The sequence below is a fragment of the Mus musculus genome, chromosome 7 (genome assembly GCF_000001635.26).
Source record: "Mus musculus strain C57BL/6J chromosome 7, GRCm38.p6 C57BL/6J".
In the NCBI taxonomy this organism is placed as follows: Eukaryota; Metazoa; Chordata; class Mammalia; order Rodentia; family Muridae; genus Mus; species Mus musculus.
The window spans coordinates 97,480,951-97,497,887 of NC_000073.6; the positions used below are offsets into that span (position 1 = coordinate 97,480,951).

The 16,937-nt window shown below is 41.2% G+C and overlaps 1 protein-coding gene across 4 annotated transcripts in view; it reads left to right on the forward strand.

Annotated features, from left to right (window-relative positions):
• The window catches only part of Ints4 (integrator complex subunit 4), a 60,448-nt gene continuing 43,511 nt past the window's right edge, over positions 1-16,937 (forward strand). Inside the window, exons 1-5 of one of the 4 annotated variants that reach the window (XM_006507179.3) lie at positions 1-200; positions 3,970-4,161; positions 6,402-6,519; positions 9,981-10,087; positions 14,707-14,892. In XM_006507179.3, the coding sequence (XP_006507242.1) occupies positions 147-200; positions 3,970-4,161; positions 6,402-6,519; positions 9,981-10,087; positions 14,707-14,892 (657 nt within the window). In that variant the 5' untranslated portion in view covers positions 1-146. Of the gene's footprint in view, positions 201-3,966; positions 4,162-6,401; positions 6,520-9,980; positions 10,088-14,706; positions 14,893-16,937 lie in introns of all 4 variants that reach the window. The other 3 variants (XM_030241963.1, NM_027256.2, NM_001358012.1) reach the window with 3 other exon arrangements.

Below are 16,937 nucleotides of genomic sequence, written 5' to 3' on the forward strand. Positions count from 1 at the left end.
GACTCACTGGGCAGTGGAGCTTCAGGAAGAGGCCTCTCTATCCAGCAACCCCACTGCTTTGTGGGATTGCAGCGAAATCGGTGCTGTAGAAAGGTTTCTCTCCACGTTCTCAGCAAGTACAGAAGCCGAGAAGGTCCGGTGCAGCCATGGCGGCGCACCTGAAAAAGCGGGTGTATGAGGAGTTCACTAAAGTGGTTCAGGTAAGCGCTGGCAGAAAAAGCCATGGACCAGTCTGCGCGGGAGGGTTGTCCGCACCCAGGCTGTTCTCCAGATCAGCGCCTAAGCTTGTGTGTAGCCGGCTTAGGTTTAGGTTCCTAGGCTGCGCGTCAGGCAGGGGGCGTGTTAGGTCGAGGCCGCTGTTCTCATGTGTACTCTGACTTTGGGGTTTGTTGTTGTTGTTGTATTTAAAGTTCTGGGACTAGAATTCGGGGTCTTAAGCATGCTAACTTATCACTCTATCCCAAAGTCACACTCCCAGCTCACTTGATAAAGACAAAACAAAATCATTGGGACAACGTGCTGTATAGTTTTAAAAACTGTCAGGTATCTTATTTTAATGTCTCACAGCTCGGTTGTGCCAGATCGGTTATATTTGCATTCTCCTGTCCTCAGTTGGTGGCAGAACTCCTCTTAACTCGTGTACCTCTAACTTTCAGAGACAAGTTGAGCTGTATGCAAAACCCCAAGCTGACTAAAGGTCTGTAGAATTCAAGGCTCAGACCAAGCAGGCAAGAGTCACAGGACGGCAAACCTATCATCCTCTCTCTTTTAAACATAGGTGGACCAAGAGAGCCCCTGTCAGAACTGTCAGTGTGCTCCACAGTGTCTCTGTAGAAGCGATGTATTCTGCTTCTTAAATTTCCATATGTACACAGATACATACAAAATATACGCGTCTTGAGGAATACTTAAATTTTTTATCTTTTTTGTAGTAGGGGAGATTGAGTGTAGGGCCTTATGCATGCTGAGGCATGTGGTCTACCACCGAGCTGTTACAGATCTCGCTCTTTTAGGGAGTTTGTTATGATGCAGATTATGTTCAATAGGTTGGTGGTGTGAGGCAAGATCTGCATTTTGACCAGGCCCGGGGGTTTATGCCAGTGGATCCCCAGCAGTCTTAGATATTTAGGCAGAGTGGTCTCATTAAGGAAAAAAAAAAATTTTTTTTTTCTTTGAGACAGGGTCTCACTATGTAGAGCAGGCTGATCATGAACAGGAAGGAATCAGCCTGCCTTTTCTTCCCAAGTGCAGGGATTAAAGGCTTGCATCACCATGCCTGATGGAAAATGACTCTTAAACCTTCCATTCATTCATTAATTCAACAGGAAAAAATTAAAGTATTTTCAAATACTTGAGTGATTTCTGTGTACCATGTGTGGTAGGAAGTCGTTGTCTATCAGAACCCCTGCTTTTGGGGAGTACATAGTCTAACTGGAGAGCCAGGGCAGTGTCTCTGTTATCGTCACAGAGAGAACTACACTGGCGAGTCGGTATTCTTCCATTCTCCTTAGCATTTTCTCCTTTTCCTAAAGCCCAGCTCTAACTTTCAGTGATCTCATACTGCCGTCTTCTCATGTTTGTTTATCGGCTATTGGTAAATTGGCTTTCTCTTTATTCGTCTTTCTTACAAAAGCTTACATTTTTTGTTCTTTATATTATATGCATGAGTGTTCTGTCTGCATGAATGTCAGTGTATCACGTGTGCAGTGCCAGAAGAGGGCATCAGATCCCCTAGAACGGAAATTACAGCCAGTTGTGAGTTACCAGGTGGGTGCTAGGAGTTGAACCTGGGGCCTGTGCAAGAGCAAGAATTCACTCTTAGCCCCTGAGTCATCTCTGCAGGTCCAGCTCTTTTTTTTTTTTTCTTTTTTAAAACCAAAACAAAAACCAAGGTCTCAGCTGGGGTGGCCCACCTCAGAGGGGTGGGGATGGGGGATTGGCACATGCCTTTAATCCCATCATTAGGGGGCAGAGGAAGGTGGATTTCTGTGAGTTTGAGGCACGCTCCAGAGCAGCAAGGACTACACAGAGAAACCTTGTCTTGGGGAAAAACAAAACAAAACAAAACAAATAAGACAAGGTCTCATACAGTCCAGGTGCAGTGTCGCTAAGGTTGAATTTTAAACCTCCTGCCTCCACTTCCTGGTTTATGCTGGGGATTGAACCTAGGGACTTGAGCATGTTAGGCAAGTACTCTACAAACCGAGCTACGTTCCCAGCGGCCCTCGTGTATAACTGAGCATTGGCTTTAATTAATATCTTACGGTTCCTTTTTTAATGTAGTAAGTTCTGGACTTTTTGAATGAGTCAAGGGTCAGGAAGCTTTCCTTACTGGCTTTTCAGTGCTCCCGCATCTCTGCTTTCCTTTCTGGGTTTCCTGGCTCTTCATTCCACCCCTTCCTCTCTCTTCCTTCCCTTCCCTCTCCACTTTTCTTCACTAAAGATATATTTTTATGTGTGTGTGTGTGTGTGTGTGTGAGTGTATTTCATGTGTTGGAATGCCTATGAAGGCCAGAAGAAGATGTGAGCTCACTGGAGCTGAAATTGAGCGTATTTGTGAGCCACCTGACCTGAGTGCTGGTGACTGAATGTGGGCCTCTGAGAGCAACAAGGGCTTCACTGCTAAGCCAGCTCCCCCCCTCTCCCCCCTTTCCTGTTGTAGATAGAATAAGCTTGGCGGCTTTACATGATTTGTTTTGCTTTTTTTTTTTTTTAAGGTAGAGGCAAGGCATTCAGAGCATTCATGTTTTTACACAGTGTTGCTTCTTTCCTCCCTCCATTCCTTCTCTAGCATGCCATGTTTCATACATCTCTGAACTTCTAGAGTTGCCTATTTTATACAAAACACTTTAGCTTTAAGACCTGATTGAAAGTTCAGCAGGTTAGTTCCTCCTGCTGCTTCCATCCACTGTGTGAGCTCAACTACTTGATTCCATCACCCAGTGCTGCTGTCCCTGACGGACAGCGTCTGTATGTATGTCCCTGCCAGTGTGTGTTCCTCGGTGGCAGCAATAACAGGGCCCGGCTCCATAAGACGCTATTGACAATGGCAGAGATTGCTCCCTTCTTCACGTATCCCCTCTAGGGAAAAACCATTCCTCTCTCTTGCACCAGCTGCAGTCCAAGTAAATCTATTTTAGAGCCTCCCGAGTGCTGGGGTTACAGGTGTGTACCCTCAGTTGTTGGAAAAACTAACTTTTTAATTTTGTATTTTAAATTGTGTATGTAGAGTTATCATAGAGTGATAAAATGAGATCTTAGTACTCCTGGTGTTTTTTCTTTGTTATACAGATGAGGAAGGGGCGGGAACTGATGTGTGTTTAGTGCTTATCACAGTACAGTAAATACAGGATGCTTTAGGTTTCTCACCTATTCCCCCCCCCCAATGGTCTTGGAATGCCATTTATAGATGAGAAGGCTTCACCTTGCTAGCAGTGTACAATTCTTTTGACTTCAAAGCTGCTTTTTTCATGTTATGTAGTGTTCCTGACTATAATCATCCTGATAGAGAAAATTGGAGGGAAATGATTGTTACCTACACTAAAATACTATATTAAAGAGTAAAAAAAAATATTGAGTATGACATTTATCTTATAGTTTGTTTTCTATGTCTGCCCGTTGTGCCAGGACGTAAGGAACCTATAGTGATAGGTTCCCTTCTATACAAATTTAAATATTTTTGAAACATTTATGTATTGTGTGTGTGTGCGTGTGCGTGTGCGTGTGCGTGTGCGTGTGTATGTTTAAGAGTTGGCTTTTTTTCTACCATGTGGGTTCTGGTGATGGAACTCAGGCCATAATCAGGCTTGGCAGCAAGCACTTTTACCTGCTGGCCTCTGGATACTGTGTTTCTTAAGTTCTATTAGCTAAGCATATGTGTTAGAAGGGAAAAATTATTTCCATACAACGAACACAAGTTAAATTTACAGACTGTTTTCACATCTTACCGTCTTTACTGTCTTACAGCAGCAGCAGGAGGAAATTGCTACCAAGAAGCTCCGATTAACAAAGCCGAGCAAATCTGCCGCTCTCCACATAGATCTGTGTAAAGCCACCTCCCCAGCAGATGCTTTGCAGTACCTACTCCAGTTTGCCAGAAAGCCTGTAGAAGCAGAGAGTGTGGAGGGGGTAGTCAGGATTCTCTTGGAACATTATTACAAGGTAAGAAAGCCTCGAGGACATGGTGGGTTGTTTGTCAGAGCCATACCGTGTCTGCAGAGTGGGTCCATGCTGCAGAAGCAGGAAGGGACTGGATACCAAGATTAGAATGAGGTAAGTGCTGTCCTCAGGAGCTTGCAGGGTAGTCAGAGGAGATAGGTATGCAAATGACTTGCTTAAGGTACTGTGAGCTCTGTGTGAGTGAAGCGAGAACGCAGAGGAAGACTTAGTATCAGCCATGTCTCCTTGCTTCGTTCACCTCTGGAGTGTCGTGCCCATCATCCTGGTGTTCCTGGTTTAATTTAAGGCCCTCATGCCTACTGGGATAACCCTCTTAGTTTGTTTTTAAAGCAAAGTGGCATTTTTTTCTTTATAGAATGCCTTGCTGTGTAGCCCAGGATGGCATCATATCCCCTAGAGCTGGAGTTACAAATAGTTGTGAGCTGCAATCTACGTGTTGGTAATCAAACCCAGGTCTTCTGAAAGAGCAACAAGTGCTCTGAACTGCCTAGCTATCTCTCTAGCTCCTATTTACATTCATTTTTGTAATGAGTTTGTCTTTATATAGCTCTGGCTGGTTTTAACCACTTTCTCTTTCTCTGTACTTATACATTCAGATTAATTTTATAGAAAATGGTGTTCCCAAAGTAATGTATATGTTAAATGGCATAGCATGCAGGATTTTAGGTTTTCTGAACATATTTGTTTTCCTTTCCCTTGCTTTAGGCCTGGTTGTATCTGGTGCTTCCTTAGAAACTAAATGAGCTGGTGGTAGTTCATGCCTATCATCCCAGAGTTGGGAAAGTTGAGGCAGGGGGATTGAGAGATTGTCGTCAGCCTGAGCTGCACAGTGAGCTTCAGGCCATCTTGAACTATAGAAGCAGACCTGTCTCAGGAAACCCAAAACCAGGCCAGTGAGTCTGGCTCAGTCAGGGAAAGGTGCTTGCTGTATAAAACTGACTACCTGAATTTAATTCCCAGAACCCATATAAAGAAGCTGGGTGCTGGCCAGGCAGTGGTGGTACACACTTTTAATCTCAGCATTTAGGAGGAAGAGGCAGGCAGTTCACCGAGTTTGAGAGTTGGAGGCCAGTCCAGGACAGCTACCCTGTCTTGAAAAACTGACAGATAGATAGATAGATAGATAGATAGATAGATAGATAGATAGAAAACAAGTAAGCGGGAGGGAGATAGAGAGAGAGAGACAGATAGACAGACAGAGAGAGAGACTGGATACTGTGGCATATTGGTAATTCCAACATACCTATGGAGGGAAAGAAAGCAGAAGCAGAGGACTCTCCTGGAAGTTTGTATGGTACATGTATACATGCACACGCACGCACACACACACACACACACACACACACACACACACATACACAAATAATAAATAGGAAATAGAAAATAAAACCACAACCAAAAATATATAGGTGAGGGGTGTGTATGTGTGTGTGTATGTGTGGGTGTGTGTGTGTGTGTCACATGTGGATGGCAGTTGATTTTCCAACCAAAATTAAATATTTTTGTCATTGGAATAGAAAGGTAGTAACTTTAATGCCAACACTGACAAGACCCCTCCCACCCCATCCAATTTCATATATATTCATTAAACATCTTTCAATGTTGGGATTGTGCCATGTACTTAACTATACAATATAATACAGAAAGGGACTTATCACAGCAGTCTTCGAGATTAGCCTCTGACTCTACACTAAAATGGCCAGGCATCTCCTTTCCCTTCTCCCTGGAAGCTAGAGCCTAGGCACATGGTCTGGCCTCAGTCAGGTGCACTGCTTGTCCCAGCCTTCTACTCAGGATCTGGGGGTCCACAGAGTCAGTGGTGAAGGGTTCTTTCCAGTGGCTGCCCTAGCTCCCACTCTCCGTCCATTCCAGCAGTGATGCTGGCTGCCCAGTATCAGCCATGTTGGTGGGGATATGGCTATGACATCCAACATTGACTGAGTAGTGGAGATAAGATATTTTAGTGTCAAGTGCACATTTTTAATTTTAAAAGTTAACTACTTCAAGAAGACATAAACATTTCCATTTGCAGTATTGAGTATAACATTGATGGAGCAAGGCTATCTCTTGAGGTGTATGAAGTTAATTTTTCAGAAATGAAGCTCTGGAATAGTTGGATCTTTGGATATCCTTTGTGACGTCAGTTGCCTGTGCCCTGTGTGTTTGATAGCTGAGAGCAGAGCATCAAATGACAGTTGTTTTCTGTTTTTTGTTTTTTCTAGGAAAATGATCCATCTGTGAGACTGAAAATTGCATCACTCTTGGGATTATTATCAAAGACGGCAGGATTCTCTCCAGACTGCATAATGGACGACGCCATTAACATACTACAGAATGAAAGTAAGCTGCAACTAAAAGCTGCATAGTCAGAGCACAGTTCTTCAGTTCTTACAGAACTTACAGAATTTACAAGGAAGTTGGTGTTGATTGGCAAAAAAAAGAACATTTTTTTACAAGATAGAGTCTTACTCTAGCCCAGGCTGTCCTGCAACATACTAGGTACCCAGGATGTCCTAAAACCTGAAACTGAGTCTGTCTGAGTCTTCTGGGATTATGTACATAATATAAGCCTGTGTCGTCTTCTTAAGAAGGAATTTGAAGATGGTTTAATAGAGACATGTACATGTATTTTTTTTTAAAGATTTATTAATTTATTATATGTAAGTACACTGTAGCTATCTTCAGACACTCCAGAAGAGGGCGTCAGATCTTGTTACAGGTGGTTGTGAGCCACCATGTGGTTGCTGGGATTTGAACTCCTGACCTTCAGAAGAGCAGTCGGGTGCTCTTACCCACTGAGCCATCTCACCAGCCCCCGTACATGTATTTATATTAGGGATAAAATATAGTTTTATGGTCTAGGGATGTAGCTCAGTTGATAGACTGCTTAGCACTCATGAAGCTATGGGTTTAGTCTCCATCACGGCAGGTCAGTTGAAGAGTATTTAACTAGAATGAAGTCCTAGGTTCGAAACCTCCTCTCCTTCCACCACACAGAATGTACATGGTGGCTCACAATGTAATCCTAGCACTTGGAGGCAGAGGTAGGGGACTCAAAGGTTTAAGGTCATCCTTGTCTGCATAGGGAGTTAAAAGTCAGACTTTAAGGTTCTATCTCTGCCTATAGCTTTATTTTTATTTTATTGTGACCTTATAAAGTGTTGTATATTTATTACAGCTTATATAACATAGACAGATATTAATTTCTCTTTAAAAAATAATTCCAAGTATTATTTTTGTTTTGTTTTGGTTTTTTGGTATTTTTGAGACATGGTCTCACTATGTGTAGGTCTGGTTGGCCTTGAACTCACTATATAGACCAGGTGGGCCTCACAACTCACAGATATCTGCCTGCCTCTGTCTTGAAGTATTGAGATTAAAGGTATGCATCTCCAAGTATATTTTTAAAATGTTATTTTTTAGCTGGGCAGTGGTGGTACACACTTTTCATCCTAGCCCTGGGGAGGCAGAGGCAGGCTGTTCTCTGTGGTGAATCCAAGGCTAGCCTAGTCTACAGAGTGAGTTCTAGGGCAGCCAGGGCTGCACAGAGGAATGGTGTCTTGAAAAATGAAAAAAATAACAAAAAGTTTTATGGTTTTTTGTATATGTGTGTGTGTGTGTGTGTGTGTGTGTGTGTGTGTATGTACACATATATGCATGTATGCCAGCCTTGTGTGTAGGTTTCCTTGAAGGCCAGAAAAGGGTGTTAGATCTATGGGAGCTGGAATTCCAGGCAGCTGTAAGCTGCTTGACATGGGTGTGGGAAACAAATTTCAGTCCTCTGAATTAGGGGCAAGCTCTCTTAGCCACTGAGCCTGCTCTAGCCCAGGATTCAAGATTTAGATTTGATTTTTGATTTATCAGAGATTAGTCTGTAAGTTTTATTAGCTTTTTGTAGATGTTATATAAAGTTATCTTTGTAAGGAAATAATCAATATGATGGCATTGGGGGTGTCTTTGCCTCTTCTGTTTCCTATGACTACCTTTTCATATTTATGGCTTGTTTCATATGTGAGTCCCTTGTGCAGTTTGATCTGAGGGCCTTATACATGGTGGGCAAGTGTTTTACCATAGAACTAAACTTCTAACTATGGTCAAGATTACTTGAATTACCTAAAATCCTCTTGTATCCCACCAACATTGTACGGACTGTATTTCCAAAGAACATGTTTACATGTATGTATGTATGTATGTGTGTGTGTGTGTATGTATGTATGTGTGTATGTATGTATGTATGTATGTGTGTATGTGTGTATATATGTGTTTATGTATGTATGTGTGTATGTATGTGTGTATGTGTGTGTGTATGTATGTTTGTGTGTATGTGTGTATGTATATGTGTGTGTATGTATGTATGTATGTATGTATGTATGTATGTATGTGTTGTTTGCTCAAGTTTTACTTTTGCCTTTCATGTTTTCTTATGAGACAATTCCTCTGGTCATGCTAGCCAGTAATTTTGGCTGATCGCAGATTTGTTTAATAGTCACTTATCAAGATTCCATTTGATCATTGTGATGGGAAAATACATCAAAAGCAGGCATTTAATCAGAAGTTCCAGAAGAGCCTTGATATAAAGGTGATCTGCTTGAGAAGCTCGACATAGGCCAATTTTTTTGTTTGTTTGTTTTTTGAGACAGGGTTTCTCTGTATAGCCTTGGCTGTCCTGGAACTCACTTTGTAGACCAGGCTGGCCTTGAACTCAGAAATCTGCCTGCCTCTGCCTCCCAAGTGCTGGAATTAAAGGCATGCACCACCACTGCCCGGCTTGTTTTTTTTTGTTTTTTTTTTGCCATTTATTAGGTATTTATTGAGCACATAATAAGTTATTCTAGATTTTGAGACACTGGAGGTGAATAAAGTATGGTCTTTGTCTTCAAGCATCTTTCTGTTTCTGGCTTAGTGTGATGAGAAGGTAAGTAAAGTTTCACGCCTTGTGTGGAACCAAGAGGAGATGGGCAGTTAATTCTCTTGGGGAGCAGGATAAACTCCAAGGATTATTAGGTACGCCCTGAAGGCTGAGAGGACAGTTTCTCCGTAGTCAAGTTAGCCTGAGAGATGAGTTAGAAGTACAGGAAACTGAAAAAAATACTCGAAAAGAATAGCCAGGTGTGGTGGCGCACGCCTGTAGTCCCAGCAATGGGAGATGGAGGCAGCAGATTCAGAGTCCTACGTCATCTTTGACTACACTGAGAGTTCAGGGCTACGTGAGACCTGTCTCAAAACAAACAGGGACAAGATTGAGCATTTGAAGAGATGAATTACAAAGGGCAGGGTAGAGGCCGTCGGGAATGGTATGTCTGCATGTTTGGACTTTGCTTGGAAGGTTTGTTTTTCATCTTCATGTACTGTTTTTTCATTTTCTTTTGTTTTTGTTTTCCAAGAAAGGGTTTCTTGGTGGAACCCACTTTGTAACTCAGAAATCCACCTGCCTCTGCCTGTCAAGTCCTGGGATTAAAGGTGTGGCCACCACACTCAGCTAATTGTACCGTTTGTTTGTTTGTTGACACAGGCAATGTTTTCCTGCTTTAGTCCACTTCGGATTCACTAGCCACTGATACTAACTGTATTTGAAGGACCTGCTTTGTGCATAGGACCATGCCCAGTCCTGTGAAAGTCTCAAATTCCCAAGACCCAATGCCTTTGGAAATTTAGCTTTTAGTTGAGGGGATAAAAGGTTAGACAGGACTATCTAAGTGAGTAAATAAATAAGTAAATAAGGATCCACATTCCGTCCCAGAGTAAATCAGTGTTGACAGGGGCTCTTGAAAGTTTGTGATTCAGCCTTTTTTTGTTCCTAGAGTCTCACCAAGTGCTAGCTCAACTACTGGACACTTTGCTTGCAATTGGCAGTAAACTACCAGAAAATCAAGCTACCCAAGTGCGATTAGTGGATGTGGCCTGCAAGGTAAGAGGATGAATGGGTTTCATTCTGGAGCAGAGAAGCTGTTGGATCTGTGTGAATTCTATGCCCTGTTTTTTAAACAAAATCTCAAGCATTTGATTTTACTAACTTGTGAGCCAGGTGCAGGGTGAAAGCTCAGAGAGGCAGAGAATGAACCCTGCTGACCTTCCTCAGCTAACACCTGAGAAGGAAAAGGAAGCTCTCCTCCATGCCACTCAAACAAAAACCTCTCAAACTCCGTGTCCTCCCTTCTACCTCCTGGGTGTCTCTCTATCCGTCCTCCTGACTTCCTTTGACTCAATGGCTATTTCCTATGTTCACTTCCTGTCAACTGGTTGCTTGCTCCGCCTCTTGACCTGTGGTTGACCTTATTAATCCTGTTTACAATAAACAGAAAGCTCTTGGAGTAAAGGTGTGTACTAGGGCTGAGCACACCACAGCTAGAAATGGGTTTTTCCAATAAACAACACAATCTTGGGGTTCACAGTGTGATCAAATACCCTGTAGTAGTGTAGTACTCAGAGTGAGAACTTTAAGTAAGAACTCTCAGTGACTGTAAATCTGCTCTTTTTAGTTCTCAGTGTTTGGAGATTAAGCTAAATGCTGTAGTGATTCTTTAAAACAAACACATTTATGAGTTTATTGGGTATAGGGGACAGGAGAGTCCTAGCACACATTGGAAGTCAGAGGACACGTGGCGGGAGTTGGCTTTCTCCTTCCACTGTGTGTGATTGGTATTAAACCTGACACCCCCACCCCCCACCCCACCCCCCTCCCCCGTGATGATTCTTGTGAGAAAGAGTAGCTTGGATTAAAGTAGTGGAAAGATGGAAGACTGAGATGGTAGATTTTGAGAAATGTTTAGGAAGTAGTATGACGTTGATTTATTTATTTGTTTTTATTGTTTCTGATCCAGGCTGGCCTCACACTTGCTATATAGACCAGGCTGGCCTCAAACTCACCGAGTCCCACTTGCTTCTGCCTCCGAAGGCATGCACCACCACACCAGACCTGTTTTTACTTTTTGACAGACTACTATTGTTACTAGAAATGTGATTTACTGACTCATTCTATTAATGTGAAAATGGCTGCACTTTGTGGCCTAACAGAATATACAACAATTGGCGCTGGCTTTCTTTTAACAAAGTTGTATGTGATGGGTAGTTTGTGGGGAGGGTACATTTGCGTGTGTGTGTGTGTGTGTGTGTGTGTGCGCGCGCGCGAGCTTGAATGTGTGTGTGTAAGCCAGAGGTCAATGTCAGGCGTCCTTCTTTATTTCTCTCTACTTGATTTTTGAGACAAGGTCTTTTACTGACCTTGAGTTCTCTGTAAGCCCCTAGGACCTGTCTGTCTCCACACTACTACCCTGGGGTTACAGGCGCACTGGGCCTCCATGACAGGGGTTGGGGGAGCTGGGGGGCTGGGGGTTGGGTGTGTGTGTTGTGCTGGGGGGAGTTGGAATCAAGTCTTCAAGCTTGAATAACAGTCACTACTCACTGAGCCATGGCCCCAGCCCCACTTGGCAGTTCCTAATGATGATGGCTATGATGTGACCTGTGGGGGAGGGACATCATCCTAAAATTAGATTTGTCGCCTGGAGGGCGTGACTCAGTGTGCTAAGATTGAGTGATATGCTGGTTATGCGTCATTGTTGCCTGGTTACCTTAATAGACGCTAGAAGGTTTTAGTTCAGTTGAAACTCAAAGCATATCTAACAATGTGACATATCTTCCAGGGGTTGTTTCAGGCAGTGGTTTGGTTATGAAAAATGATGTTTCCATGCTAAATATGAGTCATTTTAAAAACTAATAACTGGTGGTAATTGTCTGCCTCATATCTGAGTTTTACTCTCCTGTTCAGTGTCATATTTTTGTGGATGTTTTGAGCACTTACATGTGAAGCTTTGTGGAGTCAGAAGAGTAGGGTTTAACATTTTAAAAAATATTATTACGCCGGGCATGGTGGCGCACACCTTTAATCCCAGCACTTGGGAGGCAGAGGCAGGTGGATTTCTGAGTTCAAGGCCAGCCTGGTCTACAGAGAGAGCTCCAGGACAGACAGGGCTACACAGAGGAACCCTGTCTCAAAAAACAAAACAAAAACCAAAAAAAAAAATATTATTACTCATGTGTGTGTATGTGTATGTGTGTGCACAAGCAGAGGCCAAGATGACAACTTTGTGGAGTTGACTCTCTCTTCCCATGATTATTCTTCACTTTTGAATTTGGGAATTGCTGAGGTAGAGCAGCAGGAGAGGATTGCATGATTGCTAAGAATACAACTGTGTCCCGGCATTGGAGACAGAGTGACAGAGACCTGGGACGGGGCAGGGGGCAAGAAGGAGGGCAAAGGGAAGCTATCACTGCATATTTAAATCAGTAACTTCATGCATAGAAAAAAAAGCTAGACATTTGGTCTTAAAGGAAATAGATAACTTGTTTTGACAGTTGTATGTGTGGCTGTTACCTCCTGAAACTGTGTGTGTAACTTTTTACAGTCCTTACTGTTTAAAGTGATAGTAACAATAGCTAATATTAATACTATGGTTTAAAGCATATAACCTTATTTTAAATATATATATATATATATATATGAGTGTGTGTGTGTGTGTATGTGTGTGTATATATATATATATATATATATATATATATATAATTTATTTATTTATTTATTTATTTTTTGAGACAGGATTTCTCTGTGTAGCCCTGGCTGTCCTGGAACTCACTTTGTAGACCAGGCTGGCCTCGAACTCAGAAATCCACCTGCTTTTGCCTCCCAAGTGCTGGGATTAAAGGTGTGCGCCACCACGCCCGGCTTAAATATATTTTTATTTCTAAACTTAGCTTTTCTTTATAGCCCATAAGGAAGACACATGAGAAGTATACAGTTACGAGAGCCAGAACCTGACTAGACTACGTGGCCAGTGGTCAGAGCTGTGGTCTGAAACTAGCTTTCTTTTCTCCTATATCTCATGATGATTTAAAACAGCATTCTTCCCTTTTTTTTTTTTTTTTTTTTTTTTTTTTTTTTTTTTAAGACACTCTTGCCATGTGTCCCTGACAACCCTGGTACTCATGTTGTCTAGGTTAGCCTCATGTAATCCTCCTGTCTCAGTCTCTGGGTGCTAAGAGTACAAGCATGTGCCAACATACTCAGGGTTTTTTTGATGTTGTTGTTTTTGTCAGTTTTGACTATTCCATAATTAATTTTGTAATCTTTTTCACCTCTTTTAATTTTCCGTTGTGCTGTAGTATCTAACATGAGTCTCTTGGCATCATGTTGTACTTCACAAGGACTTCAGAATATCTCTAAATGATACGTTAGAGAATATTTAGGTCACAGCTTTTAGCAGGAACTCCTTAATAACATATGCGTTTGTATTAAACTGCATTAATTGCACTAAATACACCCTTGGTTTTGTTTTTATTTTAGATTAGGACCAAAAAGACCCACATGCTACATGTGGTTAGTCTCGTTTCTTTCAATCTCTCTTTTCTTTTTTCTTTCTCTTTCTTTTCTTTTCTTTTCTTTTCTTTTCTTTTCTTTTCTTTCTTTTTTTTTTTTTTCTTTTTCTTTTTTTCAGTTTTTCGGGACAGGGTTTCTCTGTGTAGCTCTGGCTGTCCTGGAACTCACTTTGTAGACCAGGCTGGCCTCGAACTCAGAAATCGGTCTGCCTCTGCCTCCTGAGTGCTGGGATTAAAGGCGTGCACCACCACCGCCCCACTTCTTTCAATCTTTTAAAGACTGTTTTTGCCTTTTGTTTTTTGTCTTTAAATGCTATTGAGTAATTTCCTTGTGGAATAGTCCATTGTCTGTCTGTTTTGATGCTTCTGTTGGTGTCATGTAAATATTAACTGTGACATACATGTAACCACACTCACACACGTACATCATACACAAACACATAATAATAAATAAATAATAATTATAAAGAAAGAAAGACAGTATTGTCTTTACGTTCTGGCACACAGTATCCCAAATTCTTGCACAGGGTCTTACTTTGTAGCCCTGCTGGCCTAGAACTCTGTATGTAGACCAGGTTGGCCTCAAATCAGGTTGCCTGATTGCCTCTTGAGTGCTGGCTTTGAAGTTGTGTGCTACCATGCCATTTCTTTATCTGGTTCTTGGTTTATGTATGTATTTAGTTTGTAAGAGTTCACTGAGCTGTAAACTCAAGAGCTTTTTTTTTTCATGTTTCTCTATGGCTATTAAAAGTTTCTAAAATTGGGTTTGAAGAGGTGACTCAGCAAATAAGAGTGCATAACACACTTGCAAAGAGCAGGCATTTGATTCCTAACACCCAAGCTGGGCAGCTTATAGTCACCTGTACTTCCATCTCCAGAGGATCTGACACTTTCCTCTGAACTCTTTGTGGCACCATCACTAACATGTGCCCATGTGTGCATATATATTAAATAAGTTGGTTAATTAAAAGATAATTTAATGAAAAAGGTAGTGTTTTGGGAAGGCAGATAAGTTCTTAGGCAATGTGGTGCTACACAGACCAGTGAGAATGAGAAGGGGCAGAGTGCTTTTCCCTAGTCTTTTGTTTGTTTTTTTAAAAGCTATCTTAATCTTTTTTTTTTTTTTTTTTTTTTTGCCTTTCTCTTTTCTTTTTATAGCACCTGACAGATACTTCCCATGGTGTAAGAAATAAGTGCTTGCAATTACTTGGCAATCTTGGCTCTTTGGAGAAAAGTGTCACAAAAGATACTGAAGGCTCAGCTGCCAGAGATGTTCAGAAAATTATCGGGGACCACTTCAGTGACCAAGATCCACGGGTCAGAACAGCAGCTATAAAAGCCATGGTAACAGGATAAAAGTGAAAGGGGATACTTTCTTTCCCTTCTCTTTTCTGAGATAGGGTCTGACTGTGTGTAGACCTTGAATTTGGAGCAATCCTGCTTTAGTAACCCCATGCTTGGTTAATAAAATTTATTTTAAAATACACAACTCAGTATTGACATTTTTAAGTCATCAAAATAATTTATAATAGTTAAATGCCTCTTAAGCATGATATGTTCTGAAGCTAAGAGTAATATGCACTCAACCAGTTTTTAAAATCTGTCTGGAACATTAAATATGATAGAAGTAGGAAAAAAATCTCTTATGAAGTCCTCTATGAAAGAGAATTGTGACAAGTTCCTGATTGGACAGAAACCATTCCATCTCCAAGGGAGAATACACAGCTTAACTGTGGCTTCATAGAATGAATTGGGTAGTGTTCCTTCTGTTTCTGTTTTGTGGAATAGTTTGAAGAGTATTGGTATTCGGTCTTTTTTGAAGGTCTGATAGAATTCTGCACTAAACCCATCTGGTCCTGAGCACGTTTTGGTTGGGAGACTTTTAATGACTGCTTCTATTTCTTTAGGGGTTATGGGACTGTTTAGATGGTCTATCTGATCCTGATTTAACTTTAGTATTTGTATCTGTCTAGAAAATTGTCCATTTCATCCAAACTTTCCAGTTTTGTTGAGTATAGCCTTTTGTAGTTGGATCTGATGATTTTTTAATTTCCTCAGTTTCTGTTGTTATATCTCTCTTTTCATTTCTGAGTTTTTTAGTTTGAATAAAAACTGTTTCTGTGCCCTCTGGTTAGTCTGGCTAAGGGTTTATCTATCTTGTTGATTTTCTCAAAGAACCAGCTGCTAGTTTTGTTGATTGCTTGTATATTTCTTTTTGTTTCCACTTGGTTGATTTCAGCCCTGAGTTTGATTATTTCCTGCCATCTACTCCTCTTGGGTGTATTTGCTTCTTTTTGTTCTAGAGCTTTCAGGTCTGCTGTCAAGCTGCTAGTGTATGCTCTCTCTAGTTTCTTTTTGGAGGCACTCAGAGCTATGAGTTTTCCTCTTAGCACTGCTTTCATTGTGTCCCATAAGTTTTGGTAGGATGTGTCTTCATTTTCATTAAATTCTAACGTCTTTAATTTCTTTCTTTATTTCTCCCTTGACCAAGTCATCATTGAGTGAGCGTTGTTCAGCTTCCATGTGTATGTGGGCTTTCTGTTGTTTTTGTTGTTATTGAAGACCAGCCTTAGTCCGTGGTGATCTGATAGGTTGCATGGGATTATTTCAGTCTTGTTGTTGAGGTCTGTTTTGTGACTGATTATATGGTCAGTTTTGGAGAAGGTACCATGGGTTGCTGAGAAGAAGGTATTTTTTTGTTGTTGTTTTAGGATGAAATGTCCTATAGATATCTATTAGATCCATTTAGTCCATAACTTCTGTTAGTTTTAATGTGTCTCTGTTTAGTTTGTGTTTCCATGGTCTATCCATCGATGAGAGTGGGGTGTTGAAGTCTCCCACTGTTATTATTTGAGGTGTAATGTGTGCATTGAGCTTTTGTAAAGTTGTTTTTTTTTTTTTTTTTTTATGAATGCGGGTGCTCTTGCATTTGGAGCATAGTCGTTCAGAACTGAGAGTTCTTCTTGGTAGATTTTTTCCTTTGATGAGTATGAAGTGTCCTTCCTTATCTTTTTTGATAACTTTTGGTTGAAAGTTGAATGGCTACTCCAGCTTGTTTCTTAGGACTATTTGCTTGGAAAATTATTTTCCAGCCCTTTACTCTGAGGCTTTGACACTGAGGTGCATTTTCTTGTATGCAGTAAAATGCTGGGTCCTGTTTACATATCCAGTCTGTTATTTTATGTCTTTTTTATTGGGGAACTGAGTCCATTGATTTTAAGAGAAATTAAGGAATAGTGATTGTTGCTTCCTGTTATTTTGGTGTTATTTTTATGTTTGTGTGCCTATCTTCTTTTGGGTTTGTTGAAAGAAGATTACATTCTTGGTTTTTCAAGGATATAGTTTCCCTCCTATGTTGGTGTTTTCCAAGTATTATCCTTTGTAGGGCT